Source organism: Podarcis filfolensis, assembly GCF_964270895.1.
Source record: "Podarcis filfolensis genome assembly, chromosome: 13".
NCBI classification, from domain to species: domain Eukaryota; kingdom Metazoa; phylum Chordata; class Lepidosauria; order Squamata; family Lacertidae; genus Podarcis; species Podarcis filfolensis.
This window is the reverse complement of record NC_139615.1, coordinates 40,886,327-40,903,235: the sequence shown is the minus strand read 5'-3', so window position 1 is coordinate 40,903,235 and position 16,909 is coordinate 40,886,327. Positions and strand designations below refer to the sequence as shown.

General features: G+C 48.1%; 2 protein-coding genes across 2 annotated transcripts in view; both read right to left on the bottom strand.

Annotated features, from left to right (window-relative positions):
• Positions 1-10,229, bottom strand: part of ITGA2B (integrin subunit alpha 2b) — a 48,734-nt gene extending 38,505 nt beyond the window's left edge. The window contains 6 exon segments of the mRNA XM_083582553.1: positions 550-599; positions 1,581-1,746; positions 5,566-5,663; positions 7,602-7,732; positions 9,196-9,422; positions 9,425-10,229. Of these exon segments, the coding sequence (XP_083438679.1) occupies positions 550-599; positions 1,581-1,746; positions 5,566-5,663; positions 7,602-7,732; positions 9,196-9,422; positions 9,425-9,472 (720 nt within the window). The 5' untranslated portion in view covers positions 9,473-10,229.
• Positions 10,230-12,493: 2,264 nt separating this feature from the next.
• Positions 12,494-16,909, bottom strand: part of GPATCH8 (G-patch domain containing 8) — an 82,625-nt gene continuing 78,209 nt past the window's right edge. The window contains 1 exon segment of the mRNA XM_083582418.1: positions 12,494-16,909. Coding sequence (XP_083438544.1) covers positions 14,735-16,909 — 2,175 coding nt within the window. The 3' untranslated portion in view covers positions 12,494-14,734.

Genomic DNA, 16,909 nt, shown 5'->3' with positions numbered 1-16,909 from the left:
AACCATGGGGCAGGGTCCAGGATGCTCAGATTACTGCCACCAGACCTCCCCTTTCATGATGTAACCGTGATGTATGAGTGATGTAGTTTGGGGGGGTGTAACATGGGGATTGGCAACTAATAAAAGTTTGGGTTCTCTTTTGTCCGGGACTTCCATCTTGTTCCACTTTGTGGCAGGTGGGAGTCCTGTCGCGACAGTCTTCTATAAAGACCAAGCCTACTGGTGGCTGTTTTGCTCTGGTATTCCTGGCTGGTGTCCTTGTTTTTTTGTCCAAGGGAGTCCTCAGATTTCTCCGTTAACAACACCATACATTTAAAGCACTATGGTACCACTTTAAAGAGTCATGGCTTCCCCCAAATAATTCTGGGACTTGGTGTTTGTTAAGGGTGCTGGGAGTTTTTGGGGGACCCCTATTCCCTTCACAGAGCTCCGGTTCCCAGAGTTCTCTGTGAAGAGGGATTGATTGTTAAATCACTCTGGAAATTGTGTCTCAGGTGTGTGGGGAGCCATGCTTCTTGGGGCCATGCCCTTCTCTCTCCCAAAACTCACGTCAGAGATGGCAGAGCTGAATCCAACCTCACAGTAGCGGTGGTCGCTTGCTGATTGAAGGCAAAGAAACGGAAAAGCCATGTAAATCAACTGGGTGACAGTGTGGGGAAGACCCCTCACATCAAGGATGCGGAGCCTGCGGCCTTCTGGACTTCAACTCCCATCAGCCCCTGCAAGCATTTCCAGAGGTCAAGGATGATGGGAATTGTAGTCCAGCGGCCTTTGGAGCCCCACAAGTCCCCCAACCCTGTTTTGTGCACATACCAGGACACCATACCCAAACACCATTCCTCCTTCAACTTCGGACTGGGCTGCCTAAACATGGTCTTCTTACCACATTTATTTTCTTATCACTGGTATTGGTTACGTACATGTATATTTAACTTACCAAAACATGAATTGTAATCAGAAAACCTAAGTTAAATATACATTCACATCACCAATTACTTATCAACATTTAATATCAAAATAATTTCATATTAATTTAGTATAAATAATCTGGCCAACCTTATCCATAACATCCCCCTGCCCCCCCCCCCCCCGTTTGATAAAAATTGACATATTAAGTTGGGCTTATATGCTTTATTATTGAAATTTGCACAAATGATTTGTAAAACAGTTTTTAACGGCTTATATTCCTAGTGCCCCTGAGGACAAATTGTGCTGGTTGTAGGTAGGTATCCCTAATGGAATAGCCTCCACTTGACATTGCAAGGCTCTGGTTTTTCAGAAGGAGCCAAACATCTTTCTTCTAGAATGGGGAGGGATTGTTGTGACCATTGTGGCTTGAGTAAAGCCACACATGCTGTTTGTTTGCAATTGAGCATGTAGGAGCATGGGGCAAACCACTCGACAGCCGTTTACACGAGGCCAGACATCGAATCTGAGCAGACTAGAGCGGTTTGAAAAGCAAAACAAGGGCGCCATTCATTCAAAGACAAAGTTTCTGGGCAAAAATTCTGCACACCCTCTCCTTAAGGCCTGGAGCTTCGGCTATTGCACATTCCCTGCCACCTGCATATTGCACTCACCATATCTTGTCAACTTGTAAACTGATTCCATTTGGATTTTGCGGCATGGCGAGAATTCAACAAAGCGCTGCAGGCCACTTGTGGCTAAGAAACAGCTGCCCGTGGGGGTCTTTGTGGCCTCCTCTTGGCCAGAAATGGCATTCCAGTGCTGGAGAGGGGCGCAAGCCTGGTGGGGTGAAAAACTGGGGTGAGCAGGATGTTGTATCATTGACAATCACACCCCTCCAGGAGGGAAAACCTGGTAATTTCAGAGGGTGTGTGGCTGTTCACCCTACTTATATTTATATTTAAAAGGCTATCAAATGACTCTCCAACTTTTGAAGGTGTCATCTGAAGGGCTGCTGTTTAAGGCTGAAAAATATTATGGAGGGAGAGCAGGGGCCTTTAAGCTGCCCATCAACACTTAACATCTGGGCAGCAGACTGAACAAAGCAGACAGGTTTTTCTGGTCACAAGTCTTCCTCACTATAGTGAGATGTATTGCGTCTGTTGAAATTATCGTTAGCCGAGTCGCTTAAATAATGCATCCAGAGAGAAAAAGTTTTGTTAACACTATACTAAGCATAACTGAAGTAAAGAATGGTGTATAATTTGAGGAGAAAGGAACAGAGACGATTTGGCTTTCTTAGGTCAGGACAAATTGCCTCAGAACTAACCAGCCAATCAGAGCATGTGCTCCCTCAGTGAAGATCATGCCACTCTGCCTGGTTGCTAAGCAACACCTCCTCCCACCCCTTGGCTAGTTTGTTTTTTTATATATTTTATTAAGGGTTTTCTTGTTTTACAGTGTAAGTGTAATTCCTCGTATTTTTTTCTTCTATGTAACATTTTTACAAATCCGTTTCATTTGATGAGGCATTAGGGAGAGAAGAAAAAAGAAAGGAAAAAAGAAAGGGGGGTGGAGGGAGGGGAGATGGATGGGGGTGGGGTCGGGTAGCGGTGTTTCTGTTATGCTTAATGTATGTAGAGTTTGGTATCAGCGTGCTTGTGTTGTTCACTTGTGTTCCTTTGGTGGTGAGAGAGGTTGGGGTTGGCCTAGGGTGTGATTGTTTGTTTGTGATTGGCTGTGGTGATCTTTGTTTTCGTGTGTGAGTGAGGTGGGTGGGTGTTTTGGATCACGTTAGCCATATTGATTTGTATGCTGTTGGTGGATTATTGTCGTTGTCCTGTTGGGCTGTGTATGTGATAAAGGGGAGCCATACCGGGGTGAAGGTGTCTTCTTCTGTTTGTCCCCGTGTCAGTTTCAGTTTATTAGTTAATTTTTCTAGTAGGGCTGTTTCCCATACTATTTGGTACCATTGGTCCATGCTTACTCCTGACAGGTCTCTCCAGTGTCTGGTTATGGTGTTTCTGGCTGCTGAAAGTAGGTGGGTTATGAGTTCTTTGTGGTGTAAATGGGCATTGTTGTCTTGGAAGATGTTTAGTAGGGCCAATTCTGGGGTGAAGTCTAATACTTGTTTAGTTATTTTACATATTTCTTGTATGGCTGTTGTCCAGAATAGTTGGATTTTGGGACACTCCCACCACATGTGGAGGTATGTGCCTGTGGAGGTGCACCCTCTCCAGCATTTTGGTGAGGTTCCTGGGTGTATTAGCACTAGTTTCCTTGGTGTTAGGTACCACCTGTAGGTGAGTTTCAGTGTGAGTTCTTTTCTTTTCATTGATATGGATTTGAAGGGGGGTTTAGACCACATTCTGGTCCATTGAGTGGGGTTAATCTCATAGCCTATGTCATTCTCCCATTGTTTTTTGATTGCGTCTAGGGGATTTGCGGGGTTTTGGAGTAGTATTTTGTATATTGCGGATACCGCCCCTTTACCGTTTCCCTTTGTTGTTAGGAGGAGGTTTTCAAAGGTTGTCAGGGGCCTAGTTGCTGCTGATTTTACTGTTGGGTTGTTTAAGAGGGCATGTAGTTGGTGTTGTGTTAGCCAGGGCATTTGGGTGTCTTCTAGTTTGTCTTGTATTTCTTGTGTTGACAAGGGTTTGTTATTTTTATAAAAGTCTATTAGGCGATTTAAGCCTTTGGTTCGCCAGGTTTTTATCTGGAGGTTTTGTGCTGCATGGTGGAATAATGGGTGGTACGCCAGGGGGATTAGTGGGGATGGGGTTGGGGATAATTTGCCTATTTGTGTTTTCCATGCTTTGAGCATGGTCTGTGTGTACCTGTCAAGTGTTGTGGGAATTTTCTTTAGTTTGTTTGGGAGGAGTGGGTATGCTGTGGTGCAGGTATTTTCAATTGTGTCCCTCTCTAGGTGTACCCATTGTTTTGTCTCATCTTCTAGTATATATGGGATTATATGGCGTATTTGGTTGGCAATGTAATATGCTTCTATGTTGGGGATTCTCCATCCTCCTTCTGAGGTGGGGAGGTGCAGGTATTTGGGGCTTATTCTTGGTTTTTTATGTGAGAAGATGAAAGAGTGTAGTTTTCTCTGCCAACTGCGGAGTTGGGTTGAGGGGATCCAGACTGGGAGGGTTTGGAATAGGTAGGTTAGTTTTGGGAGTGTGATCATTTTGATCATGGCTATTTTGTCTGAGAGAGTGAAATTCATGTTATTCCATCTCTTTAGGTCTTTGTTAATTTGTCGCCACAGGGGCTTGTAGTTGTGGAGGTACAATTTATTGAGGTTTCTGGTTATTTGTACCCCTAGGTATCTGAACTTGGTGTGGCAGAGTTTTATTTTGGTGACCTTCGTGAGTTCTTTTTGGGTGTGAGGAGGGGTGTTGAAGCACATAGCTTCTGACTTTGTAAAATTTACCTGTAGGCCCGACACCATTGCAAATGTGTTGAGTTCTCTGATTAGGGAGGTTGCTGTGCTTATGGGGTCTGGTGTTGTGACCATTAGGTCATCTGCAAAGAGCCCTAATTTATAGGTTCTGCCTTTTATTTCCACTCCCTTGATGTCTGTGGCTGCTCGGATGCGGATTGCTAAGGGTTCCAGAGCCAGGATAAATAAGAAGGGAGACAGTGGGCATCCTTGTTTCGTGCCTCTTTGGATAGCTATAGTATTAGAATCCATATTGTTAGTTCTGCATTTTGCTGAGGCTTGGGAGTATATTTGTTTGAGGGTTTGTAGGAAGTTGGGGCCAAATTTCATGTTAGTTAGTACTGCTAATATGTATTTCCACTCTAAGCAATCAAAGGCTTTGAGGATGTCTAGGGACATAATTGTCAATGGGAGTTTAGTTGCCTTGCTGTGTTTGATCAGGTTCAGTAGTTTCCTGATAGGGTCTGTTATATTGCAGCCAGGGACAAAGCCAGTCTGGTCTGGGGCTATTAACTTGTGTAGGAAGATTTTTAGGCGGTTGACCAAGATTGATGTGAATATCTTGTAGTCTTGGTTTATTAATGAGATTGGGCGGTATGATTCTACTTTGAGGCTGTCTTTTAGTGGTTTTGGGATGGAGACTATTTTGGAATGGGTCCAGGTTTTGGGGATGGGGCCCCCTTTTATGATGTTGTTGAATAGGCGGGTCATGTAGGGCATCAAGGGTTCTTTGAATTTCCTATAGAATTCTGCTGTGAAGCCGTCTGGGCCTGGGGCTTTGTGTGGTTTCAGGTTTTTTGAGGACCACATCTTTTTCCTCTGGGGTGATAGGGCTGTCCATGAATTCCTGTTCCTCATCAGTTAGGATAGGCATGGTCAGTCCTGCTAGAAATGTTCTGATTTCCTTCTCTGGTGGGACCCCTTGGCTAGTTGACTAACTCTTAACATAATTAGCCAGTTTTAACCCATAGTTTATTAATAGGAAGAGCCCTGCTGTTGCTCTTCCAACAATTATAAGCTGATTCCAGGCGACCCGTTTATTGAGTATTTGTCCCGATTTGCCTGCACAAAGTTTGTGGGGATTCTGTACAACATCTAAAATTTATTGAGCGTCCCTTCTGGTTTGTTTGCAGCGAGGCTTGATTTAATTCCACCCCTTTCTGCTTCTGAAATTTTAATTTCACCCCTTTCTGAGACGGTCTGTTTATTGTACCCACCACGATGGTGTCTTTCCAGGTGCTCACAGAGGCTCCGAACCATTGTTTAGTCTTGAAGGTTTTCACAACCACTTTGTGCAGCTGCTCAACCTCATCACCTGGCCAGCAGCGGCATAGGAGAAGGAAAAGAGGAGTCAGATTTGAAGGCAGAAGCTACTGACCCACCATATCACCCCCCTCAGCCGCATGCCATCCATGAGTAGTCAGTCTGACTGCAGGTTTGTACATGCAGGCAAGATGCCATTAGCTCTTTCCTCACATCTCATCAGATGCCCACCTCCAAGTAGCTCCTATTTCTCCCAGGCCCACCTCAATTTCATGACTCAGCCGGGATCCCATCCTCGGCCCCCAATTTTCTCACCCCCAAATCTCACATGGCTTCCCCACCACAAGCATCATTTTCCATCTCCTTTTGGGATAATAATAATAATAATTTTTATTTATACCCCTCTCTCCCCAGCCAAGGCTGGGCTCAGGGCGGTTAACAAGCAATAATAAAAACAAGTTGAATAAATACAACTTAAAAACAAGATTGAAATACAACATTAAAATATTGAAACATTAAAATATTAAAATGCAGCCTCATCACAGGAGGAGAAAGGAAAAAGAAAAAAGAAAGAGGGGAAGGGAATCAAATTGGCTCCAAGCCAAAGGCCAGGTGGAACAACTCTGTCTTACAGGCCCTGCGGAAAGAAATCAGATCCTGCAGGGCCCTGGTCTGATGATACAGAGCGTTCCACCAGGCCGGAGCCAGTGTTGAAAAGGCCCTGGCTCTGGTTGAAGCCAATCTAACTTCCTTAGGGCTCAGGACCACTAGGGTGTTGCTATTTATGGACCTTGAGGCTCTCTGAGGGGCATACCGGGAGAGGTCGTCCTGTAGGTACGAGGGTCCTAGGCCGTGAAGGTTTGTAGGGGATGGGCCTTGCAGGGCAAGTTCAGAGTGGTGGCAGTAGCCACACATGTGTAAGACAGACATGCATGATGCACTGTCACTGGGGTTGCTCGCTATCTCACGAAAGCTGTGTGAAATGGTCGTGCACACCATCCCTGTACATGACAACATTGCCTTTTTTTGTGATCACAACTTCTACATGCCTCAGTTTAAACTGAGGTTGCAGCTGCAGATGTTAGCCACATCCACACATACAGTGATTCCATGAAGGCAGCCCTGTTTAGGGAAGTTTTTAATATTTAATGCTGTATTGTTTTTAACACTTGATTGGAAGCCGCCCAGAGTGGCTGGGGAAACTCAGCCAGATGGGCGGGGTATGTATGTATGTATGTATGTATGTATGTATAAATAAATAAATAAATAAATAAATAAATAAATTATTATTATTATTATTATTATTATTATTATTATTATTATTATGAGTTTCCTCCTGATCTTGGGACTGGCTCACACATGCCCATGCCCTACAAGTGCTACTGATGCTGGCAGTGAGACCAGTGCTTGGAATGTTCAGTTGAACATCACTGAAATACAAGAAATCTCTGAAAATGGTTGCCAGGTGAATTAAGTTCATTTGGGGTAATGACTCATAGTCCATCTTCATCTTCATTCCTGCTCGGCCACCCCCATACATAAAAGGAGGCCTGGACTCTTTCATGTAAAAAAGTAAGTCAATCAGAAATCCATTAAGGAAGTTGGATAGCCAAACCATGGAGGCAACATTCTAAGGCTTATTAGGCACATACAGAGGCACTGCTCTTGTTAAGGATGCTTGGGCGTTTAACACTGCTGCTAAGTAATCAGAAGGAAGGAATGTGAGGCATTTCCTGCATCTTCCCAATCCCTGCTGAACCGATTAGTTCTTTTTTTGACAGGAGCAGCTTGCAACAAGAAATACAGGTAAAGAAACGAAGTGAATGATGCCTTGCACCATTGTGGATGGCACGAATTAAACAAGGTAACCTTTTCTACTATGGGTACACAATTATGGGCAAATCTTCACCTGTTGACGTTTTGAGTTAGACTGCCCTTTCCTGCTTGTATAGACCCCATAACGACCCCAAAATCATGGGGGATCACTCACCTTTGGTATCAAATGGAATAGGGGTGCAGGCACTGCCACCAGGCGCCCAGGGACACAGATAGACAGCACCCGCCTCCGTCACACCAGTCTGTGAGCTGTTGGCCTGTGGGGCCCCCACCACCACATTCATGCTAGGGTGGAAAAAAAGGTCAGTCTGGGACTGGCAGGATACAAGGCAGGGAGCCAGCAGCAGGTGGAGCCAGAGACAGGCAGAGCCAACCACAGGTACACCTCATCCCTGCTGTCAGTTTCCTATCTCTGGCCCTCTTCACCTTCCCTACTAGGGACAGAATCACAAATGTTTATGCACAGCAGCCTCATGTGGCAAACCACCAGTTGGAAGAATCTCCCTGCCAGGAATGTTTTACAAGCCTCTGCAGTAGGCCTGGCTGCTCAGCCCAGCTGGACCACAAGGGTCTTGCACTAGTCCTTTGCTTGGACACGTACACTTCTTGTTGTTTAGTCTTTTAGTCGTGTCCGACTCTTCGTGACCCCATGGACCAGAGCACGCCAGGCACTCCTGTCTTCCACTGTCTCCCACAGTTTGGTCAAACGCATGCTGGTAGCTTCGAGAACACTGTCCAACCATCTCGTCCTCTGTCATCCCCTTCTCCTTGTGCCCTCCATCTTTCCCAACATCAGGGTCATTTCCAGGGAGTCTTCTCTTCTCATGAGGTGGCCAAAGTATTGGAGCCTCAGCTTCAGGATCCAGTGAGCACTCAGGGCTGATTACCGAATCACAAATCTAGCTCCAACACACCAATTTTTGTAAGTAACTGGATGTGTGGATTTCTGATTGAAAAATAACCCGGTTCAACCTCCTGAAACTGAACTTACATCTCACTTAGGGAAGGCTTTTATTTTGCAAGGAAATAACTTGTTGCCATCAACATGCACCAGATCTGCTGTATTTAAAAAGCCACACATACCAGCAGCCATTATAAACGTTCTGTGGCAGAGATGAGGAACCTGTGGCCCTTCAGTTGTTCTGGGACTACAACTCCCATCATCCCTGATCAATGGTCATGCCAGGTTGCAAATTATGATTGAACAAATGCTGTTCCTATTGCCTCATCTTGGGCAAACTGCTAAATCCCCCCCCCCGCCCAATTACTGCATTTTAAGAATGACGAGCCCTTTCCTTTTCACCCTTTCCATGCTGCTCCTGATGCATCTGTTTGAAGACGGGGTATCTCTGGCTGCCAGATGTTAATATTAGGAGTATTGTGCTGCATCCGGGAATAGTGAATTTATTACGCCCTCTCCCCCCGTCCAGCATTGACACAGCCCTGGCACTCTTGAACTAGTACAACCCCTGCCCCGGGCCTTTGTTTAGACTCCTGCCGTAGAGCTCTGTAGACCTTGTCTAATATAACATTTAAGTATGAACATCTGCATGGTGCCTGCACCCAGTCAAGGTTCAATGGATAAAAGCCTCATGCACTGCTGTCGTGCATCTTGCCAGCCAAATAGGCTGTTGGCCTTTCCCAATACATCTGTTGTCATCTTCCAAGTCCCTGTGGTCCACCTCCTGAGGTCCTGTTAGTGCACCATTCCCTCCCGCCATGCTGTGCCTTGCCCAGTGCTGTCCTACCTGCCTTTGCTGTCCCGGTAGAAATCCAAGGCAAACCCAAAATAGCTTCCGTTGGGCCCAGAGTACACTGTTGGAGAACTTGCATCCAAGTTCAGGGTCCATACTGAGGAGCAGAGGAGCAAGAACCCCACCAGACAGCGCAAAAGGGGGGCAAGCAGACCCAAGGAATGACCTCCTCTTGCCATCACCAGCATCTCCCTCCTCTTCCCACTCCAAATGCTGGGTGTTTACCCATTAATGCCGTCTCTTCTGCGCTCATAATAGTGACCACGGACATGACACATTTCCTCAAGCTTTTCCTCCCCTGCTGAAGCCTCTTCAGCTGAAGATGATAACATTTATCAGAAGTCTCTCAGGAATTTCCCAACAGGAACACCCTGGGTGTGCGCAGCGATGACCACTTGGAACAATGATGTTTGGCAGCAGTAACAGGCAGGATCAACCATTGACAAGACGGCTCTGGGGAACCACCACTGCCATTTCCAGGCTAGCGTGCACAAGTATGAGCTGTGGTCTTCCATACACGACTCCCAACCCCATCTGTCCTTGGGGCATAGAGATCAGAAACACGTGAGATGAGACAGACCCTCAGGAAGTGCTCTGAAAGCTCCTGTTCCTAGTCTGGAAAGCTTTGAGATTAGCTAGTCACACAGTGGTAAGGGCAAACATTTTTACTGGATCCTGCAGGGTTCTTAAAGTGCAGTTGTGAGTCAGAGCAGTTTCAAGCACCAGGGCTCAATGCGTTGCAACATATGATTAGAAACGTATGTGGAGCTTTGAGAGTTGGGTTCTAGGAAAGCGTTTTCAAAGAGTGGGGGCAATCCAGAAACTTGCAAGAGACCAGTTCAGAATGTACAGCAAACCCTCCCACCAACATTAAACATTCTGAAATGTTTTAAGTTTACAGGGCATGAAGGCTACAAAGACCCAGCTGCAAAGCCTTTTCCCCACTGGATGCACTGGAGCAGGGGTCAGCAACCTTTTTCAGCCGTGGGCCGGTCCACCATCCCTCAGACCATATGGTGGGCTGGACTATATTTGGGGGGGGGGGGAGAAGGAGAATGAACGAATTCCTATGCCCCACAAATAACCCAGAGATGCATTTTAAATAAAAGCACACATTCTACTCATGTAAAAACACCAGGCAGGCCCCACAAATAACCCAGAGGTGCATTTTAAATAAAAGGACACATTCTACTCATGTAAAAACACGCTGATTCCCGGACTGTCTGTGGGCTGGATTGAGAAGGCAATTGGGCCACATCCGGCCCATGCGCCTTAGGTTGCCTACCCCTGCACTGGAGCATTCAGGAAATCCAATTTTCTATCCCACTTGCATGTAGGAATGTTTTATCAGCCAAGCACAGTCGCCCCCTCCCTGACCGCAGGGGAAACCAGCACAGGCCTTATCAGAAAACATAAGCAAAAGAAACCACATGGTGGTTGTTTAGAGGGAAAAGTGAGAAAGGGTGACATGTTGAGTTTGCCCTTTGAACCAATTTCTTAATTCGCCAGCGAAAATAGGCTCCGTTTGCAATGTTCTCCAATGCACACACCTGTGGCTTTGCTTCCTGCACTGTGCAACCCGCTATGATGGCACACAGCTCCTGTTTCTCCTATACATCAAATTCAGTCGAGGCAATGGAAGTGCTGAACCATTATCTGGGCTCCATAAGGCCAGTGAATTAAGGCTCGATCCAGACAAGGCAGAAATGCTACATGTGGTTCTTTTATTCCCAGTGGTATCCACCTGCTACAGATGGAGTAATCAGATTTGCAGCCCAGGAGTGCTCAATGATTCAGCTTTGCCATAGAAGGCTCAGGTGGTTTCCATGGAATGGATTGCCTTCTACTAGCTGGCAGGCAATTTCAAGCCCTTCTAGGAAGACAGCTTTGCTGCAGTTATCCACTCCTCAAACCTGGGCAGAGCATGTAGTTAGTTCAGGGTGACTTGCTAGTTTGTGAATTTGGACTTGGCGCTGGTGGAATCTCTCACTTGTCCTTAAGCAGCTGCCACAGCTCATTACGTTTCCAGGCTGAATTCAAAGTGCAGCTGATGCCCTTCATGCTTGGGATTTGAACAAGTCTGGAAAGCGCTTGAAAAACTGCCTGATTCTTGTCTCTGCTTCCCTGCCCCGAGCTCAACTTCACAGGCTCTTCTCAAACTGCTACTCCGGTGAAGCAGCAGGCGGCACTCAAGGAAGAGGGCCTTCTTCGTGGTGGCCCTCCCATCTGGGGAACACTCCCCAGGAAAGCTTGCCTGATGCCTGCTACATAATGTCCTTCTGATGGCAAGCAAAAGGCCTCATTTTCCTAAGTTTAAAAAGAATAAATCCTGAAATATAAATTGAGGCATACTGCATTATTTTGTATTTTATTAAATATTTTTTAATATTTTTAATATTAATATATGTGTTTTTAATTCTTATATTGAAGGGCAAGTGTGTAAGTGTATTTAATAAAACATTTGAGCTGGTGAGCAAGAGGGATCACGAGGACAGGAAGATCTTGCCCCATTGCTGGGACACGATTCATCTTGAATACCAATGTGCAAATCAGGACTATGTTCTTTGCGACTTAACTCTTTTCCTGCTTCCGAGACTACCTCAGCTAACACACACAGGGCCATCCCAATGTTACTGAATGTGATGATCATTATCCCGCAAGCGTTCAGCGAGGATCAGGAGACGAGGGTTCCAGAATCTCAGAAATGTGGATTTGGACTGCATCAATCCAATGAGCTAATTGCTCGCTTGAACATGGTCCAATCTTGGGAGTGGCAAATTGAGGGAAGATGGATCATAGCAACAAGGGAATCTTAAAAGGGTTGAAAACAGACAGGGATGTTTTCCCCCCAGCAAAAGAAACATGATACAGTGGTACCTTGGTTTACGAACTTAATCCGTTCCGGAAATCCGTTCTTAAACCAAAGCATTCTTAAACCAAGGCGTGCTTTCCCATAGCAGCGGGGGACTCAATTTACAAATGGAACACACTCAACAGGAAGCGGAACATGTTCTGTTTCCAAGGCAAAGTTCACAAACCAAACTTCCGGGTTTGCAGCATTCTTAATCCAAGTTGTTCATAAACTAAGCTGTTCTTAAACCAAGGTACCACTGTACATGGTATGAAGCTGGAAGGACCAAAGAGAATAAAGGGGATGGGAAGATCAGTCGGTGCTCTGTGCAAACAGCGAATAAATGCGGGGCCATAAATAGGGGTGACGGCAGTGGGAAGAGTCACAACATGAGGACTAACAACTTGACTCCGACTCTTTGGGAAACAAGTACACACACGCTTTCCCCCAAATTACTAGTTTATTAGAAAGTTTATTTTCCTCATTTTTACAGCATGTATATATATTTATATATATACTTTTTATGTGACAAAAGTTAAATATAGCCTGCCGATACTGAAGTAATAGTGTGTTCTCTTTTGTGGTAAGCACTCTTGTGGAAGTCCAGTCTCCTCCTCCCTGCTGGGGCGCTGAGTCTCCCGTCTGAACCTCAAGGGAATGAAGCACTGAGAAATTAATACTGTTACTTCTTGAATTATCTACAGCCACTACCAAGAACCGAGTCCCTTTGTCACAGCAGCAGTTTCCAGTGCTTGTCTCGTTGTAGCCAAGGGTAAGGAAGCTTGAAAGCAGTCCATAGTCTTGCCATTTCAGGGCAGCAGCCAGCAGTGGTTATTTCTGAATTTCTGAAAATGGAGGCCGCATCTCAGGATATGCAAGCAAGTAGGGCGCCCTTTGGGTCTGGACACGTGTCCCAAAACAGCCGCTGCTTTGCAGGATCTCGGCCTCCTTTTGCACTCAGCAAAAGAACCTTGAGATTCCAGGAGCCCCAGATTCCTAGTTCACTTTGGGGCCACACCCTGGGGAGCGGCAACTGGGTGATGTCTTTTCTCTCAAGGGGCAGTTGTGAGGAAAGGGCATCCCATAAAAGAAAACCCCAAGGGGGGGGGAGGAAAGGGATTCGGAACGAAAACACACCACTCAAAACCTCTCCAAAACATAAAAAAGGCACATATTTGAAAACAAAGAGCCTTAACACACACACACACACACACACACACACATCCACACCTAGAAGCTATGTTGTTGCTGCAATGACTCAAAACCAGTGGTTGAATCCCAGGGAAAATAGCTGGGCTCTCAGGTGTTGTTGTTTTTTTGTGGGTCCCGTCTATTCCTGCGACCAGAAAGCGACTGTTTGCTTTGCCAAACGAACGGACTGTTTCTCTCAAACTTAAGGGGCCTGGCTACCGACTGAAGCACACAGTGAATGACACCTCAGCTGCCTCACAAACCTGCCTTTTCACAGAAATTACAAGAGATGTCATTACACAGGATGGACTTTGTTAGCTGTGGGACAAAGGAGTCCAGATCACTGCTCCTTTGTTTATTTCCAAACCCTGTGACATTTTCTCCTATAAAATGAAAGTCTTTTTTATGGTACATTTAAAAAAAATGAGCGCAATTAAAATATACATGCTTGAAATCATTTTGTGCCCTAGCCATAACTAGAAGCATTGAACCTTTGACAAGAATTTCCTTTCCAACTACGTTAAAATGTATAGATAACTAAAGCCACCTGAACGAGTACCACTCAAAGAACGGGCTGTAAAAAATGTTATTGCGGTATACTATCAATATGGAACATTTGTCAGAGGAGCTACAAAAAGCAGCATTGACATGTACAGAGTTCAGTGCAATTTCTTAAATTCTTTTTTTTTCTTCTTCTGAAAAAAAAATCATAAGTTAATAAGGAACCATCAATATTACAGAGGAAAAGAGCACAAGTTACAGAGTCATGTTCAGGATGTTCACAGGACTCCAGTACAACATATTGCTTCAAGGACTGATCAAGGAATTGCTCTCTGCTCTCTCAGCAGCGCCGTAAAGGGTGTGTCGAAAGGAGAGCACTGCCAAGCTGGTCTGGGGGTGGAAACTGGTCACTGAAAAGCAACTTCCCAGTTTGTGGTGCTCAGTGGGGGCTGCTGAACATGGTTCCCCGAATAGGAGCTGGAGAGAGGGGAGAGGGCAACAGAGGAGATGGATCAAGTGCTGAGTATTTCTTGGTTCTGTTGCTCGGGTTAAGCTTTAAGGTGGATTCAAATCACTAACTTGATATTGATGCCCAAATACGATAGATGTGTATACCCACTTTAGGTCTTCAGAGTGGGTAGTAAATGATTTAGAATACGTGAACTGGAAATTAAAAAGGGCTGCATTTGCTAAAGGACTGCACATCCCTGAAGAAGCCACCTCCCTGGGCGCACGAGCCCTTGAATAGCCTTACAAGCAAACCACCAGCAGCACAGCTCTCCCATCTTTCACAGGCCTGTTCCCTCGAGCCTCCCTGCCTCTGCCCAATCCTCCCCCTTCCTGGGCTGTTCTCAGGTCCAGAGACAGCCGCCACTGCCTTCCCGAGAATGAGAGAGACTGATGCACACGCACAGAGACAGACAGACATGCCCCTGTCCTCTCTTTCCCCTAACCCTCCCCTCCCCGATAGAGGCTGCCTCTCTCGTTCTTTCATGTGCCGTGGCTGGGAGGGTGCTGCAAATCCTGTCCTGAGAAAATGGGGTGCAGGAGAGGGTGGAGGTGCAATGCCGTGGCAGCCGCTGTCGCTGGCCGGGGTGCCAGGAGGGTGGGGTAGAGGGCAGCGTGGTGGACGGGGTGGAAAGTGAAAGGACCCGGGTGGATGGCAGAAGCGGGGATGATATGTATGGGGTGGCTGGCCAGGAAGGTGGCGGGGTGCCCAGGGATGATGGAGTGGGTCAAGTGGGACAAGGAGATGGGGGTCAGGTGGGGCTGAGGGATATGGTGCACTTGAGCAAGAGGCTGGGGGTGAGGGTGGGGGTGGATGCCAATGGCTGCGGCCGCGGCGGCAGCGTGGTGCTGCAGAATGGCATGCTGCACGGTGGTGATGGAGGTGGCCGCGGCTGCGGCTGGCTGCTGGATGTGGATGGGCTGCAAGGCAGGAGCCGTGGCTGGAGCCAGGGCGGCCGAGGCTGGGAATGCCTTGACCTGCTTGGCCAGGAGCTGCTGCTGGATGTGCTGCTGGGCGGCCTGCTGGAGCTTGCTGTACTTCTCCATCTCCTCTGGGGTGAAGGTGATGGGCTGGCTTTCCAGTGGCGCCAGGGAAGAGTCTTCGCTGCCTTCCGGCTCCCCGCTGATGCTCGGCTCCGTGCTGTGTGGGACGTAGCTGGGGAAGGGCTCCACATCGGGGGCCAGGGGCACCATCCTGCCTTCGAGGGAGACGGGCTGGGCGCTGCCGTCCAGAGGCTCGGCAGCTTCGCTTTCCGTGGGGGCAGGGAACGGGTGCGGCACGGGCAGGTCGCCAGATCCAAAGTGTTCCGGGAGGGCTGGCGGCTCCAGGGGCATGGGAGCCAGCTCCACGGCTGTTTCTTCTGGCTTCTGATCTCCCAGAAGGCTCTCCTGGGTCTCTATCACCAGGGTTTCGTCCACTGTGGGTTGGCTTGCTGCAGCTGCCTCCCCGCCATCGTGGGGAGTTTCGTCGAGCTCAGACAGCTCCAGCTCCTCCCCGGTCCCCAATCCTAACCCAGACTCCTCACACTGCTTGGCGTTTGGCTTTCGGACTGTGGGCAGCTTCCCGATCAAGGGAAGGACTGGCTTGTTGCCTAGGGAGGGAGGGAGCTTAGGGCCAAAGTAGCCTTGCGGGGGATCTTTCAGCTTGATCCCAACCTTGTGAGGCCCTGAGGGGGAGTCCTCGCTGCCGCTGGGCTTCTTTTCCACCTTCCTGGACTGAACTTTTTCCAGGAGGAGCTTAGCCGTGGCGGAGTTCTTCTCCTCGGAGCTGCAGTTGCTCCCCAGGCTGGAGTTGCCGCTGTTTTGGGAGAGGCTGGTAGCGGTCCCTGTCGCTTCATCGCCTCTCGCTTCCTCCTTCCTCGTGGGCCCTTCCCCTGGTCTGCCTCTGAAGTAGTGGGGGGACTGGGAGCGGTAGATCTTTGAGCGGATGAAGTCTCGCCGTGCGGATCTCCTCTCCCCAGGGCTTTCGTGGCCACGGGACCCCTTTCTGGAGAGAGACCGCTGGGAGAGGCTCCTGGCACTCCGGCTGCGCTCCCGGCTGTAGCTCCTGCTCCGTTTCCAGCTGTGCCCGGTCCGGCTGCGGCTCCGCCTCTTGCCCCGGCTGTGGCTACAGCTGCTGCTGCGCGTCCTGCCCCGGCTTCTCGTCCTCGACCTCCCCCTGGTGTGGGTTCGGCTGCGGCTCCGGGATCTGCTCCTGCTCAGGCTGTAGTCATCTTCCGAAGAGGAGTATTTGTGCCGTTTCGACCTGCGCTTGGAACTGGCGTAGTCAGAATCGTCCTCCGAGTCGTGGGAGCGCTTGGTGCGGCTCCGAGAGCGGTCGCTGTAGTCACTGTAGCTGTCTTCCGAGTAGCTGCGCCGCCGGCTGTACCGGCTGTTGTCCGAGGAGGCATACGAACTCGTTGAGTAGGACCTCTGGGATGACCTTCGGGAGGAATGCCGGCGCCCTGACCGGGAGCGGCTTCGGGAACAGTTGCTGCCAGAGTCGTAATCGTCGCTGTATTGCGAAGCAGACTTCTGCCGGAAGTGCTTGTGGCCGGAGTCCTCGTCGCTCTCGTAGCCACCGCTGCTCTGCCGGCCTCTGTGGCTGGAGTGGGCGGAGGTGGAGGCCCGCCTCTTGGCGGTGGATGACGCCTGCTGCAGGTCCCCTTTGGCTTTTTT